General features: G+C 38.8%; 1 protein-coding gene across 1 annotated transcript in view; it reads right to left on the bottom strand.

The window, feature by feature from the left end:
• FREM1 (FRAS1 related extracellular matrix 1) overlaps window positions 1-25,127 on the bottom strand; it is a gene marked incomplete at its 5' end in the record, with an annotated part of 108,380 nt that overhangs the window by 58,218 nt on the left and 25,035 nt on the right. Inside the window, 9 exons of the mRNA XM_080939991.1 lie at window positions 1,625-1,821; window positions 2,910-3,095; window positions 4,339-4,533; window positions 11,038-11,290; window positions 14,403-14,496; window positions 17,074-17,282; window positions 20,086-20,253; window positions 21,496-21,586; window positions 22,754-22,950. Of these exons, the coding sequence (XP_080796117.1) occupies window positions 1,625-1,821; window positions 2,910-3,095; window positions 4,339-4,533; window positions 11,038-11,290; window positions 14,403-14,496; window positions 17,074-17,282; window positions 20,086-20,253; window positions 21,496-21,586; window positions 22,754-22,950 (1,590 nt within the window). The remainder of the gene's footprint in view (window positions 1-1,624; window positions 1,822-2,909; window positions 3,096-4,338; window positions 4,534-11,037; window positions 11,291-14,402; window positions 14,497-17,073; window positions 17,283-20,085; window positions 20,254-21,495; window positions 21,587-22,753; window positions 22,951-25,127) is intronic.

Raw genomic sequence — 25,127 nt, 5'->3', positions numbered from 1 at the left:
GATTCTTTTTTAAAAAATCAAATTGTTTCTTCACATCATGAGAATAAAAGAAAAGGTAATTTTTATTTTTATGTGCATTGGTGTTTTGCCTACATATATGTCTGGGTGAGTGTGTTAAATCCCCTGGAACTGAAGTTACACATGGTTGTAAGCTGCCCTATGGGTGCTGGTAATTAATCCCAAAAAGCAATCAATGCTCTTAATCTCTGAGCCATTTCTCCTGACCTTTGTTTTTTAGAATAAAAAAGTTTAAATGAACATACATAAAAAGCATGTATCTATTATGACACAGTTGGCAAAGGATTATAATAAACAGAAACATTCTGATGGGAGCCCAGCCATCTATACAATAAGAAAATTTCCTAAAAGAAAAGACAAATGTGGTTATATGGGATAAAAAAGAATTCTTGATGCTAAAAGTTGTCTCTGCCAATGCTCCAAGGGCCTGTGCATGATTTGCATGTATGAGGAAGTATGGGTGAAAGACATGATCACTCCTACAAAGGGATGAGGGACAACTTCCCAGAGGACTAATTATTCTGAAAGCCCTTGCCTCAGGCAGATAAAGACAGTGAAAATAGGTGTGGAAGGGATCATTTATAGATTTTTTTTCCCTCACATAATCACTGAAGGGCTCTCCAGAGTAAGTCACGAGCCAAAAGAAGAAGAGAGGCAGGAGTTGGCTCTTAAATCTCATGCTGAGGTGACACTTATGTGCCGTTAAGATTCAGTGGAAAATTAAAATCAAATAAAGTCTTTCACATTCAGAATGTGATTATTTTTAGCAAAAAATAAAATGAGGGGAAATAATGACTTTGGTCAATATTACTAAAATGATGGCCTGCCAAATAGTAGTACAAACATTTGTTCCTTATGGACATACTGTGTTTGGCCATCTTGATCATCATGGCTAACTCTCAAAGAAAATTCCACATGTATTTTCAAAGATGTGGAAACAGAAGCTTGAAGATTAAATAATCTGCCCAAATGCAAAAACTATTTAAAGCAATACCCAACTTCCTTTGAGGCCAAAGCCTATGTTCATTTGACATGTTAGTGAATGTGTATGAATTAACCATATATACGGTTGCATGATATTTAAAAGAACTACACAATGGTTTGTGTGTGTATGTGTGTGTGGTCTTATACTTTAGAAAGTAAAGCATAAAGTAGCAGTTATGATTCTCTTATTTGTAAGTAAAAACATACAGAAAAATTATAGTATACAAACATAATTTCTGGCATGTTCATAAATCACTTAGCTTTATATGCTTCATTTCTTCAGTAATGAAATAATAATAAAAAACAACCTAAAAGCCTATTGTGAGGATAACTATGAATGCATGGAAAGTACTTGGAACCTATAACCCAGTATGTACTTTATTACACACACACACACACACACACACACACACACACACACACACATGCACTCACTCACATTATCTTTACCATGCCAATTATTATTAGGCTACTAGTCCACAAGTGATTAATTATATGACATAAGATTCTGACTTCCTCACTCTTTAACAAATTAACATATTGGGGGTCCCTGTACCAACATAAAGGGGTTAAAAACCAGGAAATGATGAGGTAAAAAGGACTATTCTGGTGTGTTTCTTACAGTGATATTCTGTACCACAAGGTCAGGAGCTTCATCATTTGTGGGGTTGATGATGATGTGAAATGAGGTCTCCAAGGAACGTTGCTTCCCATCTGTGGCATATACCACAAACTGGTCAGCAGTTGGTTCCTCCCTCAGGTGCCTGGACTGCACATAGTTAATATGTGAAGCTTTCATGTCTCTCCACCAGAATGAAGCTAGGACACACAGACAGAATAGGGAGATGATAAACAGCACTTCCCAGGTATCTGCAGTTTTAACAGCTGTTTCTCTAAAAAGTAGATGCATGATCATGATACATGATAGGTATGATGCCTACCAGCTATCCACATAAAGTCAGGGATCACAGATCTTTAAAAAGGTCTAAAATCTGCCTGAATAATGGACTTGTGATAACCACTAATTATGGCCACTCTCCAGACACATGGACTGGGAGAAAGCTGGGGAGAAGTACCCTAGGCTAAACTCCTTCTGACACACAGTTCTTGTCATACTGGGTTACGAAGGATACCATCTCTTTAACATTAGGCAAAATGAGTGGAAATTAAAGAGTTGTCCCCATAGCATACCTCAAGAAACCCACTGCATTGAATAAAATTAATGGACTTGATATTCAGCTAGCCTTAAGTCAGAAGATAAAAAAAAAAGTCTTATGTTATGAATTAAATCATAAGACAAGATGAATAACCTTTAATTTGATTAATCTTATATTTAAAATAGACATGTCTTAGGCTTGAAAATGTAACTTACTTATAGTATTATCTTCGGAAACTTTAGGTCTTGCTTTTTATTTCTTTTTCATTTTATTAAAGACTTCTGGTTGCTAAGAAACATTTTGCTTTCAGAATTAATGTAAGCTACTCAAATATTTCGGGCTTCTCTTTCAGTACAACTTATAGTGATATTTTTTTCAATGTTTTTCTGTAATATTTAATAAAATGTACTGAAAGACTACAAGTATGAGATTGTGGTTCCCACAATATTAATCATGTCCCAGGGCTGAGTTGCTAGGAAGGCTTTGGAATAGGTGAGCACTTTTGTGTATATTCATACATTTTTCACACATGAAGTTTTCCACTTATAAGTGTTCATACATAGGAAAAGTCCAGATAAAAGTCCAACTGAGAAACAATTAAGACTCACTGTATCAGCTAGAATAACAATCTCTTAAATGCGTATGGTGCCTTGAATATTTTTGAATCCTTACCCATGTCCTAAGCCTGGTCTAGCCACTTACACCCATGAACACTGGCAAGACATTGTGTTTCAGAAAGTCATGACTCACCTATGGGTATGCCTTTATTACTTTTCTCAAAGCCTGCAGAAGGCAGTGTGTTTTCTAGGTAACCGAACTGGGGATGAGAAACCAAGATAAATTCTAAGTCATCCGGGGCAGTGTCCCAGTCAATGGCAGTCAAATGATGAGTAGTAAGGGCTACTGAGAAGCCTTCATCCACCGTGAGCATCCTGCCTGCATACAAAAAACAACAGTCACAGCCAGTATGATAGTTCAGTGGATAAAGATGCCAGCTGTCAGGCCCCGTGAGCTGAGTTCAGTTCCCAGAACCAATGTAGGGATAGGAGGAGAGTTCCTGCTCTCAGATCCACATGTGCATGGTGGCTCACAAAACAAGTAAGTAAAAAATGTAACAAAATCTAAAAACACACACTTGTGTCTTAGCCTGAACTTTTCCATCAGAAGAAGAGGGTATGACTGCAACCCCAACCAGAGAAAATATGCAAAAATCCTACAGAAAAACACGCCTCCATGGGAGATTCTCATGTTCTTGGGCATAAATTCTCCTTGCAGTGAAAATATTTAGGGGAAATGAGCGCAATTTAATTGGACTTATGGAATTGTAGACTTTTTCTTTATACAAGCCAGCCAGATGATAATGGAAAGACAGCAGCAATGCTAAACACTCTGCCTCAGCCCTCCAGTCATTCTCAAGGAACTCTGATTTCCCTTGTGTCTCTATAGAAGTGACAAATGAAAATAAGAATTGCCAAACTGTTTTAATGATAAGCCACTAAATGTGGTTTATGTACTCCTCAAGATCAGTCGTTACCTCTGTTTGTCAGAGCGTTAATTGCCTGAGAGCGATTATGAATTGCTCATAACAAACATCTTTTCATGCCTTGGTGCTTAATTACTCTGCTGGGATAATGCTTCCTTTCCAGAACATTGCTTGGGAGATACTTTGCAAATTACAACAAGAACATTCATACATATGCTTATTTTTTTCCATGAGACAGAACATATACATAATACCCATGAAGAGATGACTTTCCTAAAAGCACATAAGGTTAAATGTATATAAATGGTTTCTGTGGCAAACACATTCTGTTCTAATAGAAATTATTATAGATAAAATAAATTATTCCCTCTCCAGCAGGCAAATGATATTTTCCCCATGTGAAATAAACCAGTGTATTTGAGGATCTCAACGTCCTTGTTGTAGCATGCACACACAAAGACGCGTGTGCTGTTGTAATCTCTATATATGGAAATACATAAAATTTCAAGCAGGTACATTTTTCTGTGCTGTGATGGTTTATTGCAGATTTTGGGTTTATTACATAGTTCTGTTGAGATGATTACTGGATAACAACTGCATTTGGTAACTTTCTAATCTAAGCATAGAAAATTATTTCACTGAGTCTCGGGTATGACATTAAGGCAATTATACTCATAGGAACAACAACACAGTCACCTATTATAACTGAAGGTGGTTGGTTGTCAACTGGATGCACTGTGATGTTGAGCTGGTACGTGGGAAAGAACTTATGAAGAGGAACAGATGAATCAGGTCTATTGTAACAACAGCCATTCACCAAAGGGTCAGCCTCACTGTCCGAAACCACCAATTCAACAGTATCAAAACAAGGTTCGAGGCCAATCTCACCACCTGGAAAACAATAACGTTGCTGAGTCAGGACTTTTGGAAATAGAGAAAGCAGCATGCATGACTTCACTCATACCTTTTCTGCAAGCATTACATGAAAGGGAAAGGTATTTAAGGAGATAAAATACGAAACTCAATTTTATCATTATAAAATTAAATATAGTCAGGAAAATAATACAAAAATGCTTGTCCATCTGTTGCCTTTTGTGAAATCCCTGCCAACCGTAGACCATATGGAGGAGCAAAGCAGGGCTAACAAAGGTCTGACAGTTCACAAATGAACAAGGAGGAGGCACAGAGCTGGACTGGGGATGAGTTCATTCTTCCCTCTTAATCCTTTGATGTTAGCAACAACCTCTGGGAAAGGCAGAAGGTGCCTATGTCCCTTTGATAATTATTTTTCCACGTGCATTAACTACCAGAAATGAATAAGCACCACACAGCAGTCCTGAGACATGGAACGCTGAATAAGTGCACACAAAAGTAATCCACATCTTGGTCTTTCCTTTCAATGTTTCCCTGACAATACACTAGCCAATCACTGAGCAGCAAACAGGACAGTCTATGAACATAGACAACATTCAGGCAACAGAAAAGCTCTGAATGTGTGCTCTTGTCAGTTCTTAAAGTGCCAAGTGGGAAACCATGCTGGGATCTCTGAAGAAAAGGGGAGAGGAGGGCAGAAGAGGAGAGAGAGGAAAGGAGGAAAAAAACTCCAAGTTGAAGTTTATAGAATTCAATAGAAACCTTGACAGTTGTTGGTAGAGGGAGAGTCAGTTTTCTTTAAGAATATGATCCCTGGAAGGGGAAAGAGGATACAGGGCAGGCACACATCCAGGAATATTTGGACAGCACAAATTTGACTGGATGAATTTAGATTGATAGATGATGATGAAGATAGGAAGAAAGAAAGAAAGAAAGAATGAATGAATGAATGACACAGATGATTCTCTCTCTCTCTCTCTCTCTCTCTCTGCCACACACACACACACACACACACACACACACACACACTGGTAGATAGATACCTAGATACATATATAGATAGAGATAGGTGGTTAGAGAGGTAGGGCCTGGGAGAAGGTGGAGAGAGGAAATAAATCTGCTTCAGATACAGTGTAAGAAATTTTGAAGATTTTGAGATTAATTAAAATATTATTCAAAAAAGAAAGCACTGTCCTTCACATTTAGCAGAAATAAAAATAAGAGACCTCTTAATTGTTCATAATAATGAGAAAAAAGAAGTTGACTTAAAAGATTTATCCATTAGTTATTTATTTGATAAACATTTATTCAATTTCTACTATAATGTCCTCTGGGCATTACAACAGAGAAAATGCAGACATTTGCATCTCTGGAAGGCATATTTTTAAAATGCTTAATGTCAAAAGACCCACTGTGCGTTGTTTACCATCTAATGAGAGGAAAATAAAGGCAATTTGTTCAAAGTACCACAGATGTATGCATCTATTAGGTTGAGCCTTTTGGAGTTGCTACTGTTCAAGAATTTTAACCCACTAAATGGTAATTTCATACACAGAAAGAGCTTTTTGTATCCACACAGGACACATGCAAACTCAACTAACCACGCATTTAAAATACTTGAAAAAGTTTATCTGTACTGAATATGTAGATTTTCTTATCATTTTTCCCTTATCAAAAGAATACCAAAATTTGTCTCAGAGTTGTAAGTGATACAAGGATTACTGAAAGAATGTGGGGCTTTTTGTAGGTTATAAGGAAATATGAAACCAATTTCTGGAAGGGATTTGAACACCCATGGAATTTGGTATGTGGGGTTCCTAAGTACACCATCCCCTAAGTACACCAAGTGATGACTCTATTTCGGTTGGATATTCTACAAGGTTTTATGGTTGGGAAAAAGATAAAAGTGCCAGATGGACAGTGCCCTGGGGCAGTTGCATGTGCCAGTGCATGGTAAGTCCTTCTGATGCTTTTGCAGGCTTTGTGCTATGCCCTGAAGGAAGAGTAAGCCTGCCAGGCAAATACCTGGGAGGTGAAAGTGGGGCCTGTCAGAAGGGGAAGTCAGAGAAAGAAACACTGGAAAAAACATCCTGAAAGTAAATAGAATTTAGTGGAAAAGACAATATAGCACTGAGTAACTTGATTTCTCCATATAAGCACAGACTTCACTTATAGCAATGGCTGAACAACAAACCAAGCAGCCAGTCACCAAGAAGGGCCCTTCAAATGGAATATAATCTAAGAACACAATTTAAGAACTTTCTTCATTCTTATTTACTGGCTGTACTAGAAACTAGAAATCTTAGCAAAAGAAATCATGCAATAAAAAGAAAAAACATCAAAAATTAAAAGAATAAATTTACATTTTTTTCTATTTATAGATATCATAAAAGACTCTATCAAACATTTTTAGAATGTATATATGAATTCAGTAAATTAGACAAAAACAAAACCAACACACACACACACACACACACACACACACACACACATTCTTTTCTTTCATTTTCTTTTCAAAGTAGCATTTCTAAACACAAATAATAAACATAGTGAAAAACATTAAGGAAGCAACCACCCTCATGATACTTAAAAAAATACAGCAAACTCTGCAATAAAATTATAAAACACCGGTAAAAAAAAATGGTAGGAACACAAAAAATGAAAAACATCCCATGCTCATGCACCCAAAGTGATGGAGATTCAGTCCAATTCCCACCAGAAAATGTGTAATTTTACTAATCATTAGGAAAATGCTAGTAAAGATTACAGTGAGTTATCACCTTACTCAGCTGAACATACACCACCAAAAAGACAATAAATTACAGATGCAGAGAAACATAATAAACACTGTTAAAAGGAATGAAATATAATAGGAGTTTTATGGAAAACATTATGACAATTTCTCAGGAAAAATTACATATAGTCCAACAATTCCCCACTCATCATCGGATACCCAAAGAAGATAAAAATTTTATATCAAAAAATACTTATATCCTCATGTTTATTTCAGTATTAGTCATGATAGTCAAAATGTGGGACCACTCCAGATATACTTTAATGGATACATAAATAAAGAAAATGTGATATGTTTATGCTATGCCAGTCACAGCAACATAAATAGAGCTAAAAAACATTATGTTAAGTGAAACAAGCCTGATGTGGGAACCAATAACTCAGTTTTGTTGAAGTACAAGAAGGAATTATGAACAGTATCCAGAGAAAGAGAGTAAAAAGAATGAAAAAATACTTTTACAGCCAGAAACATGTGCTAGGGGCAGAAGTGTGGAGAGAAGGAGCCTTTGTGGAAGAGGGTAAATGGATGGAACAAATGCCTGACTATAATGCAATCACAGTGCTGCCACTTTTCCTTTCCTCAATCCAACCCTGCCTCTAGACACACACACACCACTCCCCGTGTTTTCTTTCAAATTTATGGCTTCTTTTTCCAGTGTGTGTATGTGTGTGTGTGTATGTATGTATGTGTGTGTGTGTGTGATGTGTGTGTGTGTGTATGTGTTCCTAAATACATAAATACAATCTGTTCATCTCTACAATATTACTTGTATGCATATGTTCTTAAGAATGACCATTTGATATTGGATAACCAATTGGTGTACTCTTCACCGGGGAAGATCATTTCTCAGACTCTCAGCATCCCTTAATTGTCTATAGTTATATGTCTAGGATTGAGGCTACCCTTGTCTAAGATTGAGGCCACACGAGCCTTCTCCCTTCCAAGTTAGATTGTCTACAGGAATTATCCTTGTTCAGGTCAAGTTTATGTAACCATGTGGATAAGAATTTATAGGTGTAGCTTCTCTAACATTTCAGAGCAGACTTTCTGTTCTTTGTTATAATCTTTTAGACTCCTCTTCCACAAAGATCCCTCAGCCTTATGTGCCAGAGCTGTATTGTAGATGTATTAGCTGGGATTGAGCTCCACAACTCTGCATTTTAATTGGCTGTGGTTTTCTGCAGTGGTCTCCATCTATAGCAAAGAGAAGTTTCCTCAATGAGGGGTGAGGACAACATTTATATGTGGGAGTAAGCACAAATAGTTAGATTGTTGTTAGGGATTGTACTGGTTTAGTGAAGTAGTGGTTGCAGGTTCTACTCCAAGACAGCTTACTAGTCCTAGGTATGTTTTCCCTGTTGTTGAAAGGGTCTTAAATCCAATTAGAGATCTGTTGGTTACCACCAAGGTATGTGCCATTACTATACCCAATGGTTATCATGTTATACTGGTCATTATTCTGGTTTACAGGAGTCATCACTGAGTAGAACTATTGATTACTTCCATCCTTTGGAAGCTTGCATGGCACCTTCTTGGTGGGTACCATAAAAGATAGTCCTCTAGAAGGAGGCTTTAAGGTAAGCTCCTATTCAGGATATAGAGCATAAGACTGCAAGTTCATATGAAAGCCTTGTGTGGTTTTATTTGTTTGTTCACTTGTTTGTTTGTTTAAAGAGAGAACCATGAGAGTGCCATGCATGCATGAACAGGACTGCCTAGGAAAACATTTTCCAGGATTCTGCCACACAGTCACTCGGAGGCTGTTTTCATCATGGTCCAAGACCACCAGGCTACTTAAGATGGCAGTCAGCCTTAGCTTTGTCCATGTGGCACTGGTTTTACTGGCACAGACAATTCAAGAGTAAAGAGATCATGGAGGCATGCACTCTGATTTTAAACGAAAGCCTGTGAGATGTGTCTTCCAGTTTGAGACAGTATTGGGGAGTCAGTGGGACTTTATAAGAAGGAAGCTGGGAGAAGTAGATAAGTAACTATAGGTGGGCTTTTGGAGGTGACAGCTCAAATCCTAAGTGCAGGCTTGTTCTTTGCTTCTTGAGACTCTGCCTCAAGCTCCTGCACCAAATGAGATTCTCTGTCGTGCATTTGTGGCTGTGAATGGCTGAAAACCCTCAAAAATCAATGCACAAAATGTCTTCCTTTCCATCAACTGTTTCTGTCAGGTATCTGTCAAAGTGACTCAAAGGTAAGACAGTGTTCCACTCAGTCAGTCTTCCCATGCCCTCCTACTTCCTCCATAGAATTTTCAGACTAAAGAGACTGTAAACAAGAAAACTGTGATAGTGTGTGATTAACTCCAACAAGAGAAAATACATGATACCATTTCCGGGCAAATGTTACTAACTTGGAACTAAGTAGATGACTTCGGGTTTCAGTTATTGTGATGAAACACCATGACTTGAGGAAGAAAGGGTTTATTTCTATTACCTTCCCATACAGTCTATCATCAAAAATAATCAAGGCAATAACTCAAATAAATCAAGAACCTATGGGCAGGGGCAGATGCAGAGGCCATGGAGGGATGCTGCTACTGGCTGGCTCCTCAAGGCTTGCTCAGTCTGCTTTTGTATAGGACCTAGGACCATAAGCCCAGAGGTGACACTGCCCACATCAATCAATAATGAAGAAAATGCTCTCCAGGTATGCATACAGGCTCATCTTATGGAGGCATTTTCTCAATATAGGGTCCCTCTTCCCAAATGACTCTAGTTTGTGTCAAATTGACACAGAATTAAACAGGAAAGAAAATGTGCAAAGAAGTGTCACTAGGCCATGGTCATCCTAACATGTGGAAGGGTTCTTCTATTAGTACACTTAGCTAACAGTCTTTCCGCACAGCCTAGACTATACATCATTATGGCCCATGGGACTCAATGCTATGCCTTGAAAATATCAGATGCTGAGTTAATATTTTCTTTCTTTCTTTCCTTCTTTCTTTCTTTCTTTCTTTCCTTCTTTCTTTCTTTCTTTCTTTCTTTCTTCCTTTCTTTCTTTCTTTCTTCTTCTTCTTCTTTTTTGTTTTGTTTTGCTTTTCAAGACAGAGTTTCTCTGTGTAACAGCCCCTGGCTGTCCTGGAACTCACGTTGTAAGCCAGTCTGGCCTCAAACTCATAAAGTTCTACTTCCTTCTGTCTCCCAAGTGCTGGATTAAAGGCATGCACACCTCCCCCAGCTTAGAGTAAGTATTTTCTTTAATTGAACACTTCACATCGTGGGAAGAAATGTCAACTGAGTAACAATACATTTGATAACATCAGTGGGAACCCAATTTTTTGTTCTGGCTGTCATGAACCATCGCAAGACATCATCTTGCTTTCAAGGAACTCAGAAAAGAGACTAGTTACTTCTAGGGGGTTGGTTGTCAGTCATTAGACTTCTAAAAGTAATTATGCCATTGCTTGAGGTGGCTTGCTAATCTGTAAGTCAAATAGCCAAATTCTTCTAGTTGGCTTAAAAGGAATTTGAGGTGGGGGTGGGGGCATTTAGAATAAAGGATCAAATGTAACTGCTCCTTCTATACTTTCTGAAATTCACTATCACACTCAGGTCAGAAGTACCTTTATACATGATGACTGTGCTTACTAACTGTGGTGCAGGCTGCAATCTACTTTATCTTCTTTGCAAAAAAAAAAGTATTAAGATGGTAATGTTATAACCCATGACAAGGAGTTAAGACTTGAATACCTTCACTAGTTGAATGTTGTTACTTGCCTGTGTGTTTGTATGCCACAGCTCCTGAGATGACATCTTCCTGAGAGAACCTGTCCACATGGAGTCCAGCTTTTCTCAACACTCCATGCTGAGGTTCTTGGACAATCAGAAACAGCAGTTCTGAGTCATCACTGTCTGCATCAGTAGCAAAAATGTATTCAGGGGTGATGGTCACCTCTCTACCTTCTGAGCAGTGCATCATGGGAATGAGGTCAGCCTTCAGAACAGGTGGCTCATCATTCACAGGGAATACCTAAGCAGGAACAAAAGATTACATTTTCAAGAAAAAGAAAAAAGTGACAAATGTCCCTGCTGGTAAACCATAGCTTACAGTCACAATGACAGGCATTTTTCATCTTCTGGACACATGCAACAATAGCCATGGAATTTGGCCAAAGCAGTCCGAGCCTTTTCTTTTTCGATTTTTTTCACTGGTTGAGGGATGCTGCACATTGGAGACATCTTAGGCAGGAATGTGAGTCTGTGGTTATAGCTGGGAACTCAGGGAACCCATTATTTTCGGAAAACAAAGTAGAAATGCAAAATAAAGTACTCCTCGCTTGAACACACAGACTCTTCCATTAAATCCACACACACTCCACAAGAATTCTGGGCCCTACTGGTCTGATGCATGTAAATCCACAGCATCAAAGTGGTTTTTATTTTAAATTACTTGGTGATTAAAGCTTTCTGCCACCTTCAGTTTCTGGCTACCCACACATTTTCCTTGGGTCCACAATAAGCCACAGCCTCATGTCAAACACCTTGAGTAAAAGGTTACATTCCATGACCATTCAATCAGCTCCAGGTTTCAGCTTGAAAAATATTTTCTCTCACACTCATGAAAACGAAGCTTCAAGTAGAAAGGAAAGCAAAGCAACATGGGAATGTACTGGGTTGTGGGTTTTTTTTAGATTTATTTATATATATTTATGTGTCTGTGAGTACACTGTTGCTGTCTTCAGACACACCAGGAGAGGATATCAGATCCTATTACAGATGTGGTTCCTGGGAATTGAGTTCAGGACCTCTGGAAGAACAGTCAGTGCTCTTAACCTCTGAGCCATCTCTCCAGCCCCTTGGATTATGGATTTTAAAAGAATATGTAAAATCATAAAATGTAATCAGTGAGATGGGAATGGAGAGAATCTTCCTGGGAGTTAATAACCACAGTCTGATATATGTTGTAAGAGTTTCTGTTTGTTTGTTTGTTTGGTTGGTTGGTTGGTTGACTGATTGGTTGGTTTAGTTTTATGACTGTTTGGCTGGTTGTTTCCTTGGTTGGTTTGGTCAGATCTGGCCTTTGAACCTGTGTACCCTTTCAGCCCTACACAACCTTTCACATATTTCAGCCAAAGCAATCTTTATAAAACAAAATTGTTGGTCTGGAGGAACCTTTCATGTCCCTTCTGCTCCCCACCCCACCCCACCCCATGCATCTCCTAGAAGTCTCTGGTATAACTGCTGTGGCTGCCTTCACCACCCCACCCCATTTCACCAGAGCACACACTCCTCACCACCTCCTATGGCCTCTGCCTCACCCCTTGAGCCTGCCTAGCCCATTCTGTCTCCCTCTCTTTGTGCAACTAATTTCTGCCTAGGATCCCATGAGTGTTTTTCAGGGAAGATTTCTCGATCACTTAGGTTAATTAAGAAGCTTCAATTACTTATGCTCCTGTTCATAAAACACATATACATTTTAATCAATTATCTTTGTGATTATCCAGTTAGTGGCTGTCAGTGTCTGTGGTCATTTATCTTGTTCATAATTGTTCTACTAGCACGTATCTAAGGCCCCACATATATTACAGAAGGTGCTTATTAAATGTTTGTTGAATAAACAAATGAGTTGCATGGTCACTATCCATTCAAAGGGTAATGACTATAAGGTTGGTTCTACAGCACCATGAAGATGCTTTCCTACAAGGGTACAGAGACAAATGCCTAGATGTTTCAGCTTTGTTACTTCATCAAAGGTTTAAAAATATAATTGTCTGCTTTCCTTTGGGCCTATGAAGAAAAATAATTATCTTTGTTCATACCTTCTGTGAAATCCCATTAAAGACTTACATCATTTTTTCTTGACTGTAAGAAAAGTTATCAATTCATTTACATGGATGATAATTGTAAATGGTTATTGTGAGAAAAAGGAAAAAAAGAAAGAAAGAAATCACAAGCAACACTGTCCAACATGGTTTAGTCAGACTTTCAGAAAGCATGCTCTTAAAAAGTAGAAATAATCAGTTTCTTTTACCGAGATGCACTGGTTATCACCATACATAATAGGAAGGTCATATATATGACAGATAACAGACAGGATTGGGGGCTTTCCTTAAAAAAAAAATGTAAAAGGAACTGGGAAGCGTTCTTTGTATGTAAAAGTTTTTCAGAAAGAAAACATTCCTCCTGGAAGCTGAAAATGGGCCTCCTCTCACAGAGACATCATAGACCATTGTTAGGACTGAGGAGAAACTGGGAGACAGCTCGTATAGCTCCTGCCACAGAAAGCAGTCAAGACCAGCCAAGAACAAGCATGGGCACATGACAAGGAAGAACATCTCACAATACACTGTCGAGTTCATAACTCTGAACCAGCAATTCTGAAGTCCAGTATACTAACTAAAGAGAAATATTCTTCCCTGAATATTTTTTAAACAATTTATATAGATATTAATATTCCTTATTAATGGCTAGCTATAATATATCTTACAAGTACATAGCAATTTTATATCATTATAAATGTAGACCAAATTCAAACAGTAAGAGATAGCAGACAGCACTGTGAAAATACTCACTAGTCCTTAGGGAACATAATAAGCTTCCTGATCTACAAAGAACACTGGCAAATCAAACACATATTGCTCATGTACACAGTTACCCACAGAGAAGCACCAAAGTTCTTGGAAGTCCTTTGAACATGCCTTAACTTAGTTAGCAGACTTTCTTTGTCATATAAAAGAGGAAAATTACTTCAAATAGACTACACACAAGGCTTTTGGTATAGATATTCACAAGGGAACCCCACATGCATAGCTTCTTCCCAACTGCTAAGTAAGCTTAAGTGTCACGGTTCAAAGATATTAAACATCTTTTATATACAGAATGAACCATTTTTAAGTTAAGTGTCTGGATTTAAACAGAATGATCCTAGCTTTAGATAAACTGGAGTTATGGTAGGGAGAGAGAAAATGAATATGTCTGTTTCACTAGCATAATCTTTGCCTCTATTGCCTGGTTCCAACACAAACAAGTATAGCTGAGAACCTTTTATTGTGGAGTCTGTATATTTTAAGTTGTTTTGAGACCCTGAGAGATTCCCAGAATAGAGACTTTACATTCAAATGACTCTGGAAGGATAAATCTACCTCAATGTCGAGAACAAATCCAGCTGAATTTGTGCCATCTGTGACCTCCAAGAATATCTCATCCTGAAGAACCTCAGATCCATCATGTTGGTACCTGCAGGGCGAGTACAGAAGGTTCTCTCAGAAATGCATGGGTATAAACAGTCATGCAACACAAACACCCTTCCACAACTATGGCATTGAGTTCAGTAAATATATATGTATATGAAGAGGTAAGAAAAGACACAGTTTAAAACTCTCAATACAAAGATATATAACCACTCAAGATTCCTAAATGTAACATTGTTCTACCCAGGAAAACATTGTGCATACAATGGTAATTTGTCCTCAAATCACAAAACAGCCTTTTGGATGCTGGAAAGAGAGCTTAACAGTTAAAACCCTGAACTGTTATTACAGAAGACCTGAGGTCAGTGACCAGCAGCTCACAACCACCACTCCAACTCCAGGGGGCTCTGATGTGTGTAGCCTCCATTGGTGCCTGGACTCATGTGAACATATCTACATATTTGTGCAACAACACAGAGATACACATAATTAAGAATAATCTTGAAAATAAATTTCAGAAGGCTGTCTTCCAATGGTCTCTGATGATGGTAAGTATTTGGATCTTTGTAACACTTCAGCACACTGAGTGGAGACAGGACTATTCCAAGATGAAGGGGAACACTTTAAAGACTCCATGTCCCTGTACCGCCCAACTTTCCTCCTGTGTCCTGGAGCTATCCATTCCTCTCTGCAGCCTTGAACTACAAATTAGGTATCGACTTCCTCCAACATATCCCATGTTTCATCTATAACCCCTTCATATCAGCTGTTAGAGTCACATCTCCTCAGGTTTACAACACCTTTATTTGGTATAACCTTGGCCCCATCTTCCTCTTAATTCTCAGCCAAGCTTTTTTTTTTTCTTTAAGAAATTATATAATTCTAGGCTTTCAAATACTCTCTAGCCCACTACAATGATGCTCTGTTTATTGTAAGTAGCTCTTAAATTTAATTAGACCATTGATTTGCTCATAATAACAAATGGAATTATGCCCTAAGAATTGAAAACAAATGTTTCAACAAAACAGTGTAGTATATTGAATCTATATGATACTCTTATATGAACAAAAGGGGACTGTATTTTATTCAAACTGGGTCACCAATAAAGAGGTAATAGATTTAATCCCAGTGGCAGGGGAGACCTACACTGTCACATACACACTACCTTCTCTGATTGGTTTTTCCATGCCTTATTGCTTTTATCAGAAATAATCATAAGTTGTAATGTGCTAATTCATTTTACAATGCTGCCATCCCTAAAACAGCAGAGTATCTGAGAAGGCACACACAAAGCATGGTGGTAGAGACAAGCAGGTCTTTAAAACCTCGCTCCTCAATATTAGCAAATGTCTTGGCATCTTTGTGCTCAGTTCTGCTGCCCTAAGAAGAGAATGATGTACCTTGTCAGTCTCAATGACTGAGGCTAAATGACTCCAAAAAAAAATTATTTACCTGCAATTCTCTAGGAAGGTGAGTATTGTAGCTTCTATTTTTCTGTTCATCTTAGCACTGCCTAAACACATCTTTTCTAACAAGTAAGAAAAAGTTGAGCTTTCAAAATCTTAAAATATATACAAAACAGAAAAATCGTAATGGGAGTAGGTGAGTAGTGAGAGAAGCCATGGAGAATTGTAAGTCTGTGATAAAACAGGGCAGCCTCATTTATGTGATCCTGTATGAAGCGTTCAGTCCCTAGTAAACTTCCTGGCTCTAAACCAAACATTTGATGATACTTCCTCCCACAAGTCACTAAGAAAGGGAGAATTGTCTGTTTGTCAGAGTTGGTAAGTGGAACGGTAGCATCTCTGGCTATTACTTTTAAGTAGTTTGTATTGCTTTTTGGAGAAGTTTCACTCGATGTGAAAAAAAGAGTTCTTCCACATGTTTTAGGTAGAGGAAGTGAAGCTTTCAAACTGGAGCTACTGTGAGGCCAAGAGGCAGAGTTTTTCCATCTCCCATTCCCAGAGACCTGAGTCCTGCTTCACAGCCTACTCACCAGCAGACCCTATTTTCTTACCTACAAACCTATGCCCATTGGAATGAAATAAAAGCTTACACTTAAAACATCAATGGACAAAGTTAGTTGCCCCTTCACACTACACTACACTACACACACACACACACACACACACACACACACACACACACACCTCCTTCCCGCTGCTCTTACCAGGCTGGCATTGAACTCACAATCATCCTGGCCATTGGAATTAAAAGTATAGGCTGCCATGTCTAGCTGATCAATAGTGTTCTAGCCCTGAGATTCCAAGGTTATAAAATTGCCTTTGCTTAGAGCCAACTTCAATTAGCTGCACAGATTATTTTAGTCTCTACAGAGCTTATGATATGCACCATTGTAGCAACATTAATATTCATGGTAATTAATTTTTATTGCACAAATATTCATAAACTCATTCCCTCTGCAATAGTAAGCCAAAGAGAGAGGGGGGAAATGTCTGGTGGAAAATAATTTTTCTTTTTACTTCTTTGATTTTCAATTGACCCTTAACAGGATAAAATGACATATTGTTCTAGAAAGAATTAGACAGGCTTCTTTCCCTTCACTGTGTTTCACAGTTGATCCAGATATAAAGCATAGAAGGGGAACACAAAATCTTCTAACCTAACTTTTAAGGTATGGAGGTCTTGCCAAGAAAATGTGTCTCTTGGGTTTAGAGGAAATCCATCCAGCTCTACCCTGCCATGCAGAGGCATCTTCTGAAGATAAAGGCAGATGCTGTCCAGTGGGGTGTCCACATCAGAAACCAAAATGTGCTCCGTGCTGATGGTGCATTGACCACCCTCAACCACTCTCAGGGTGTTCATAAATACCTAGAAAGAAGGGGAAAGACACTCAAGACCTTGTTCCATGAGGTGTCCCTGAACACAGAGTTCATCAGATCCCTACAAAGCATCCAGTATCATCTTCAAGAGTCAATAAACTTAAGAATGTTTCTAAGGGGATTCATTTATAGCTAAATAATTTGTCTAAAATAATTTTAATTGACTATTTACAACTCCAAGTGCTGAGACATCAAGACAAATTCTTCATTTGAAAGTGAATATGTTTCAAGTGTCCCAGAGTCTCTGTAGCAAAATCAGCAAAGGGTTTAGGGAAATGATGAAATCAGAGAGTAACTCCCCCCTTCGTTCACTCAACTTTTGCCAAGTGCCCATGAAGGAAAGGATCTAACTCATTTAAAAAAAAAAAAAATTCTTTAGGACTTGGGAAATTGATGAAGACTCCACTGTATGTTTTGCATTAAGAACAGGGAAACTGAAGGCAAGAGAGTTATATTCATGGGAAATAGATCCATTAAAACACTAGACTTAAGTAGTAAAAGTTTCAAGGACTTTCCATTTAAAAAACCCCAGTCTTCATCTAACAATTCAGTCATAAGCACAAAGGAAGTTAGATAGAGCAGCTTAGTATATTTTACTTAGGCTTAGAGTGGGCAAAAAAAATAGTTTATTTAGCATATCAGCTTCCAAAATTGATATTACTACAAGGAAGAAAAAGGTAGCAAACAGAGTTAGGATTTCAAGTCATTGTCTCTGAGGGTTCCTCCGAGAGGGCCTGTGATGAGCAAGCCATCAGTGCCAGGACAACTGTGGTTTTACAGAAAGAATCTTCTTTTTCAGTAAGATGTAGGCACAGCCTCCACCCCAGTGTGTATCGTCACCTGATCAATGGGGTGCAGCGCAAGAGAATGTCCACCAGACATGTGCTACGTATGCATGTCTCCAGGGAAGCATACTGGGTCACATAAATAGGACTCTGAGTAGGCTGTGGTCATCTTACATTCCTCAGTAAATTACCACCAGCAAAGAAAAACAAAAGAACAATCAAGTTCTCTTCCCATTACCAGCCCAACAGTCCTCTAAAGTGCTGCACTTTGATTTCACATCTACATCTTCACTATATGTAGAAGAACCCTTCTCCAGAGGGAATAGGAACTAAGGAGTGCACACCAACTCTGACATCAAGTTAGTATACAAGATAAAGACTATTGCACAAAATATACTGTATTACATATGATCATTTCAAACTATTTCTTTTAGGGTAAATTCAAACATTAAAAGCCTGCAGCTTCATAAGGAGTACTTAGGAGGCTCCAGGCTTGCATGGTGTCAATATGCCCCAGTGATTGCCATCCAACTCAATTTCATGTTGTGGAAGTACTAATTCAATTTCTAATATTCTCGGTTCTTTGAAACACTATTGTGTTTGTCCCTTTCCTATAAACAAAAGAGAGAAGTCAATATCCACCTAGCCCTAAGACCTCCATCTTCTTTCAATTGAAGGTAACTCTTCAATCTGCCTCATGCTTTTTTCATAAAGATCATATTTCTTTAAGGTTGAACATTTTTGCATAAAAGATTTCTCAGCAAGTGTTGTAGGGAAAGTATTTGTTTGGGTCAGGATCTAAAATTTATATATGGAAAAGGGGGTAATAACTAAAATCTAATCAAGTTCGTTCCATAGCTGATCTGACTTATTTTCAACACAAGTATTAGACCAGGTCCCTAGCAGGGAAGGAGTCCCAGATGGAGTTCCTATAGAGGTCTTAGCTGTAGCTAGTCAATACTTGTCCAACCACAGATTGTAAAGTTGCCATCTTGAGAGATTGGGCTGTTGTCACAAATGAGTGCAGTGCCTTGGTGGGGACTCTACAAACGGACAGTGTGACCTGCCTTGCAACCATGATACCTGTGGACTCAGTACAGGTAGAGCTTCATATTTTTCAGAGAAACCCCAAGGAAACCCAATGACTCTTCAAGATTTGCAACTTAACAGCTTAAAATAGTATTTAGACCCATCAAGCCGCCATTTCTGCATGTTGATTAAGTACCTTCCCTTGGACCTCCCAAGAAGTCTGTTGGTTGACTTGAGGCAGCTGCAGCAATACTGAGCAACCCGAAAAGAGAGCATCAGGGCTGGCTATATTCTCATAGGTAGATTCCCAGGCAATTCACCTTTTTTCTTGGGAATAAAGTTGGGAGGGCCTAGAGCCTTTAGTCTATAACAAATGGAGGATAATATTCCTTTGTCTTTCCACTTTTAAGGGGAAAAGTTCCAATAATAATCAAGGCTGAAGTGTGTGTGTGTGTGTGTGTGTGTGTGTGTATGGGTGGGGGTGTCCAGAAAAAAAAAAAACTCTCAAAGTGAAACACCCTTAAAGAGAAGACATAGCAGGTAGTAGTGTCTTTATAGCTTGGTTTTAAGACTCCTTAAGATTTCCATAAACACGGAGCAGCAGCAATAAGAAGAAAGGGTGTCCATCCTAATTCATTCTGGGAAATTAAGAAGCTTTTTTTGGAACACACAGCAGCATAGCTGGCCTGTGGTGAGAGCAAATAGGTTCTTCTGGTTGCTAAGAGACCCATCATTTAATCTCCTTCTCCTGATCAACAGCCGGAGCTCAGCAGAATGAAAGAGATTTTGATAAGGCTTTGAAAACAATGCCAAATTCGACACTGAAAGATTCTCACCTTTTAGATAAAGTCTCATGGGAAAAAGAGTCTCCCACACACATCCACACCCACCTCTTTTTATGTATACTGCAGCTAGAGAATGAAAACATTACTCTTTCTCTCTCCCTCCTTTTGACCCACCATGTCAAATACTGCATACCTCAGGAACCTGATTGTCCACTGGGAGAATTGTGATGTTGAAGCAGATTCCATGCAAAGTACCTCCATGCTGGTTACTGACAGACACTGTGAACTGCACATGTCGAGGTGTAGGACCTATATCTTGCATAGGTGGCATGTAGGCTACTTTCATGTGGTTCACGGCATGCTGTGAAACAAATTGAGATAGACATATGTGTTGATTTGTAGGCATCAGAATCTTGTAGTAACCCAAGCAAAAGCCTCCCAACAATGCTAATTGATATGAAACATGCTAAATAAGTATCACTACAGATGGAAAGATTTCCAAGACTCTATTTTGTAAGCCACATTGTCTACACATAAGAGGAAATGGATGAAGTCAGGCAGTATATCAAATGATGGAGTCTAAGCACCTCTGCAAAAGGTAAGGCTAGACTTTACCCTATTCTGCCCTGCAGCTTTATAGTAACGCAAGCTGGATAAGCCTGCAAAGCCTGTTTCCATATTAATAACATTTGTGAGGCAGTAGCACTTAGCACATTTACAATTTCTAATCGTGAAGCAACCAGACACAATTAGCCCCAAACCACAGATATCTGATGCCCAAGCACTCATATTCCAGATTTCTATGAGTTGCGCAGAGGAGAAGTCACAGGCGTAAGCAGGATACTGAAGGATTTGGGAGAATAGGAGGTATTATGGAATGATCTGCATCCCCAGAAAATGACATACTAAAGTGAGGATTCTTAGAACCTTGGGGTCTGAATTTATTTAGAAATGGGGCCATTACAGATGGATGTAGGGAAAATTCTTGAGTAATGTGGGTCCTCAGTCCAGTACAACTGGACTCCTTGTAATAGAAAGAGACATATGGGGGAGCCTTGGCTGACAGAAGGCAAAGCAGAGCATGATGTATCTATAAGCCAGGGAATATGGAAAACTGCTAACAAAGCACTAGATGCAAAAGCACAGAGAGGGAGAGATGTCTACAGGGTTCAGAAGAATACAACCTACCAATGCCACAATCTCAACATCTCTAGCTTTTATAAGTACAGAAAAAACAGGGCCCTTGTTCTGAACTACAAAGTGTATGATATTTTGATGAGGCAACAGTGGGAAACCAAAACAGTAGAAGAATGCATGACCTGCAATTAGTAATAGGCATGGGTCCTGAAATCAGTGTCCTGCTGTTGGAGAAATAATGCAAAGCTTGTGAATTTACAGCAAAATTTGAAATTATATTCAACCCGATGAAACTTTTCAAACAGATGTTACATATTTATCAGATGTGTTCAACCACAAGGAAAAAGACAGGAGAAACTGGCAGAAGTGACTGGGTGACATCTCACACACAACACTGGGCACATCACACCTACTGAGAAGATATATTGCATATTGTATCAGCCAGTAGTTTTACAAATTTTCATACCTGAGAAAATGAGCTCAGCCCTGGGGCTGTAGGATTTTTGGTTAGCTTTGGTATGCTGTCCACCATGAAGAGCTTCCCAGCATCCAAGTGTCTAAGAGAAATGCAGACCACATGAGCTTAACTTTTCAGCTAAGAAAAATTAAATCAAATCACCCACAATTGCTGCAAGCATGATGATCCTGTGCCCACAGATCACCAGGGAAACCATAAATATTAAGCATACAGGATTGTCCTCTCAAAGGAAAGGATGTATAACCTGTTCTTCCATCCAGAAGGCTGGGACTTGGAAGTGATTAACAGCCTTTGATTTGTGTTATCTGTGGGACCAGGCCACAACAAGCTCTCACAACAAGAACTGCAGGTGGCTAATATCTCAAATAACTTCTATACTATCTGTATCACCAAGACCATGCCAGATCTTTCCCTGGGCCCCTAAGCTAATACAGGTAGCTTTTCTCCAGAACCTATTGAGCTTCAATCTAATTATGCCTCCTTGTGCTCCAGAGATTGTGTTACACCAGGAAACTTTTCCCCAAATTGTACTGTTTCAAATATGCTGGCAACAAACCACCTGGCATCAGACTCTAGAAGTTTGATCAGGACCAACTAAGTCAGGCTCACCACTTCATGATCCATGTCCCTGCCTGCCATGATACTTGCCATGACCCCTGCATCAGAATCCAATTGTTTAAAAAAACACTTCATTGTGGGAGAAACCAGATGCTTCATCATTTTAGTCTCTTTATGTTGGGAGCTTGTAGCATTAAGTTCAGCATCATCTATGCCACCCTCATCATGACAAAGCAAAGCTTTTTGCTGTCTCATTGTTTAAAAGAATCCTTAGTCTCCTCCCAACACTTTCCTCACTGTTGTGTATATGACACTAGCCTAAGGAATATTTATGCTACTGTTTTGAACCGAGATTATAAAATATAAACTCTGAATGGCCTGCCATATCTAAAAATATTTCAGACATAATAATAATTTTCTTTAAAAAAATAAGAATTTATTTTAGAAAAAATGGTATTTAGACTGTTTGGTTTAAGCCATGCTGTGATGAAAACCACAAACTGAATGAGTCACAAATTGTCACTCACTCAGTGATGGTAAAGACAAATTTATGATAAAGTGAATGCTAAATTCAATGTAAGTTCAAGTCCACCCAATAAAGGAACTGAATCATACTGCTACACACTGGCACTCTTAATACAGTGGATCACATAGTAGCTTTGTGACTGTGGCTGAAGGAGAAAGATACCTGTGGCTGAAGGAGAAACATGGGGGACGTGTTATTGTATAGATGAGCTCCCCATCATGTGATTCCATGTCTAGGAAATGTAGGTGCTTTTTAGTGATGTAGGCCACCTCTGTTTCCTTGACAACCAAATGCCGGGATATGCCAGGAACTTCCTTGGGAAGCTGGTCATCTACTGGAGTGATATGGATCATCACCACCTGGAATGAAAACACAGAGCTCTATTAAATTGAACTACAGGAAACCACCAAAGAGAGTACCCCAGGGTCATCTAGGAACAGTTAAGACGACTTCTCCAAACTCTCACGGACAAAATACGTGTTAAGTGATTTAGAAACTACCAAGGCTTCACTCATCTGATTTTATGTTTTAAAAATATCATCATCATGCCAGAAATGGTGACAAACAATTTTAATCCTGGCCCTCTCAAGAGCCAGAGGCAGAGGGTCTCTGTGAGTTCAAGGCTAGTATGGTCTCAATATCAAGTTCCAGGATAGCTAGTAATACACAGAGAGACACTATATATTTATGCATATATTTATGTGTATGTATGTATGTATGCAATATTACAGTTCTAGCTAATCCACTGGAAATGTTCCTGATTCCTGATCTATTAGGAAATAGGCATGTAGAACACAAAGTACAATCGTGATTTTATGTCTCCATCTCCTTTCTAGTAATAACCTATGCATCTCCGTTTCCTCCTCTACTTCATCATTAATCAGGGACAGCTTGTTGTCACTCTTGGTTTCTCCTTCCCCCACCCCTATCCAACCCATTGCCAGATTTCCTGTACCACTCTTGCCATTTCTTCCTTATATGCTTGCAACACCTCTGACCCCTTGTTTTTCTATACTTGCTATTCTATACTTCTTAATTAACTTGCATTAACTTAAAAAGAAAAAACACAAGTCAAATTAGTTCATTTATTTCCTCCAAAACCTTAAAACAGCCATCTAGAGGTAGCATTCCTCTAATTCTTTAGCATGTGATCTTTTTTCAACTTTATTTTTTATTGCCTTTCAACATAAATTCAACATGCTAGTGGCACTTGGTGGATGGACTCCCTCCCCCTCCCCTCCCTCAGACTTATATCGTATTGCCTCTTCTAACTAATGCTCTCCTCTCACTGACTCTAGGAAGATGGTTCTTTTCGCTCTTACAGGATCTTCTAGGTTCATCTTCTAGTTTCTCAGATGAAACTGGTTCTGAACTTGGTATATTCCTTGCAATTCCATTGAGTGTTTTCACCTCCAAGATTCATCTTGGAATTTTGCTAGCAATACATTGTATTGAGGTGATTGGGTCAGAGGGGATCTGTATCCATGAATAGGTTGGATCCCTATAAAAGCATTTGAAGGGTAAGCTTGTTCTTCCATCCTTTTCTGTCTTGTGTGGGCACGGAGTTTGTCATCTTAGGAGGACACAGCAATAAGGTACCACATTGGAAACCAAGAGCTACCTTTACCAGACAATGACCCTGATGCTACTCTACTACCTTGGTCCTGGACTTTCCAGTCTACTGATGGTAAGAAATGTTCCTGTTGTCTATAAATGATACAGTTATCTTATTAGAGTGATTAAAAACTAAGGCCAGTTACCAAAATAAAAGACTACAAAGACAATGATAATTCTAGTCTCCCAAATTTGTGTCATGATTTCCCCCCACCTACAGTATTTTTCTAATCTACAAAGTTCAGAAATTCTCTATGGGCCTTCACAGCAATAGTGTGAATCGGTGAGGCTCTCCTTAATTGAAAAACTGGATTTAATAAGGAAACAATAGTTATTGTGCCTTCAAAGAGACCATTTTCCATGCTAATTTATTCTCCAATGTGTTCTTTATGAACGAAGAATGGAAGAGCATGCTTTTTATCCCCTGTAGTAATTCTTGGTGGGCGCATTTTTCAACATGCTTTATGATCGCCTAAGTTGATGTGTCTTTACATATTTATGCATGCTCAAACAATTAGTGTGTGTGTCTGTGGGCAAGAGAAATTCCATTTTAGCAAACTCCACAGAGAAATAAAAGCATTCTCATTGTGCTGAAATCTGTTCATAACAAAGATATTATTAAGAACCCATTCCCAGGCAGAGTGGGAACCAGTTTTCAAAACAGTCACCAGCCCCTGCATTCCAGCTTCCCTCAAGGCCTCCAGTGTCCATGTGGCTGCAGCACACACAGAAAGATGTACAAGGGAGCAGAATAACAAGAAAAAGGTTTCCATGCCAAATGACTCAGTCAGAACCTAACTCTCGGATTCAGGCTCTGAAATTACACTTCACCAGGTGACATCTGACTTTCTTGTAGCCTGAATTCTTGATTCTTCATGTGCCCTGAGCTCTGATTTTAGCTTGGTTTTTACTTCTCTTTGGT

This window comes from Micromys minutus, assembly GCF_963924665.1.
Source record: "Micromys minutus genome assembly, chromosome: 28".
Classification (NCBI taxonomy): Eukaryota; Metazoa; Chordata; class Mammalia; order Rodentia; family Muridae; genus Micromys; species Micromys minutus.
This window is presented reverse-complemented; position numbering and strand designations above follow the sequence as displayed.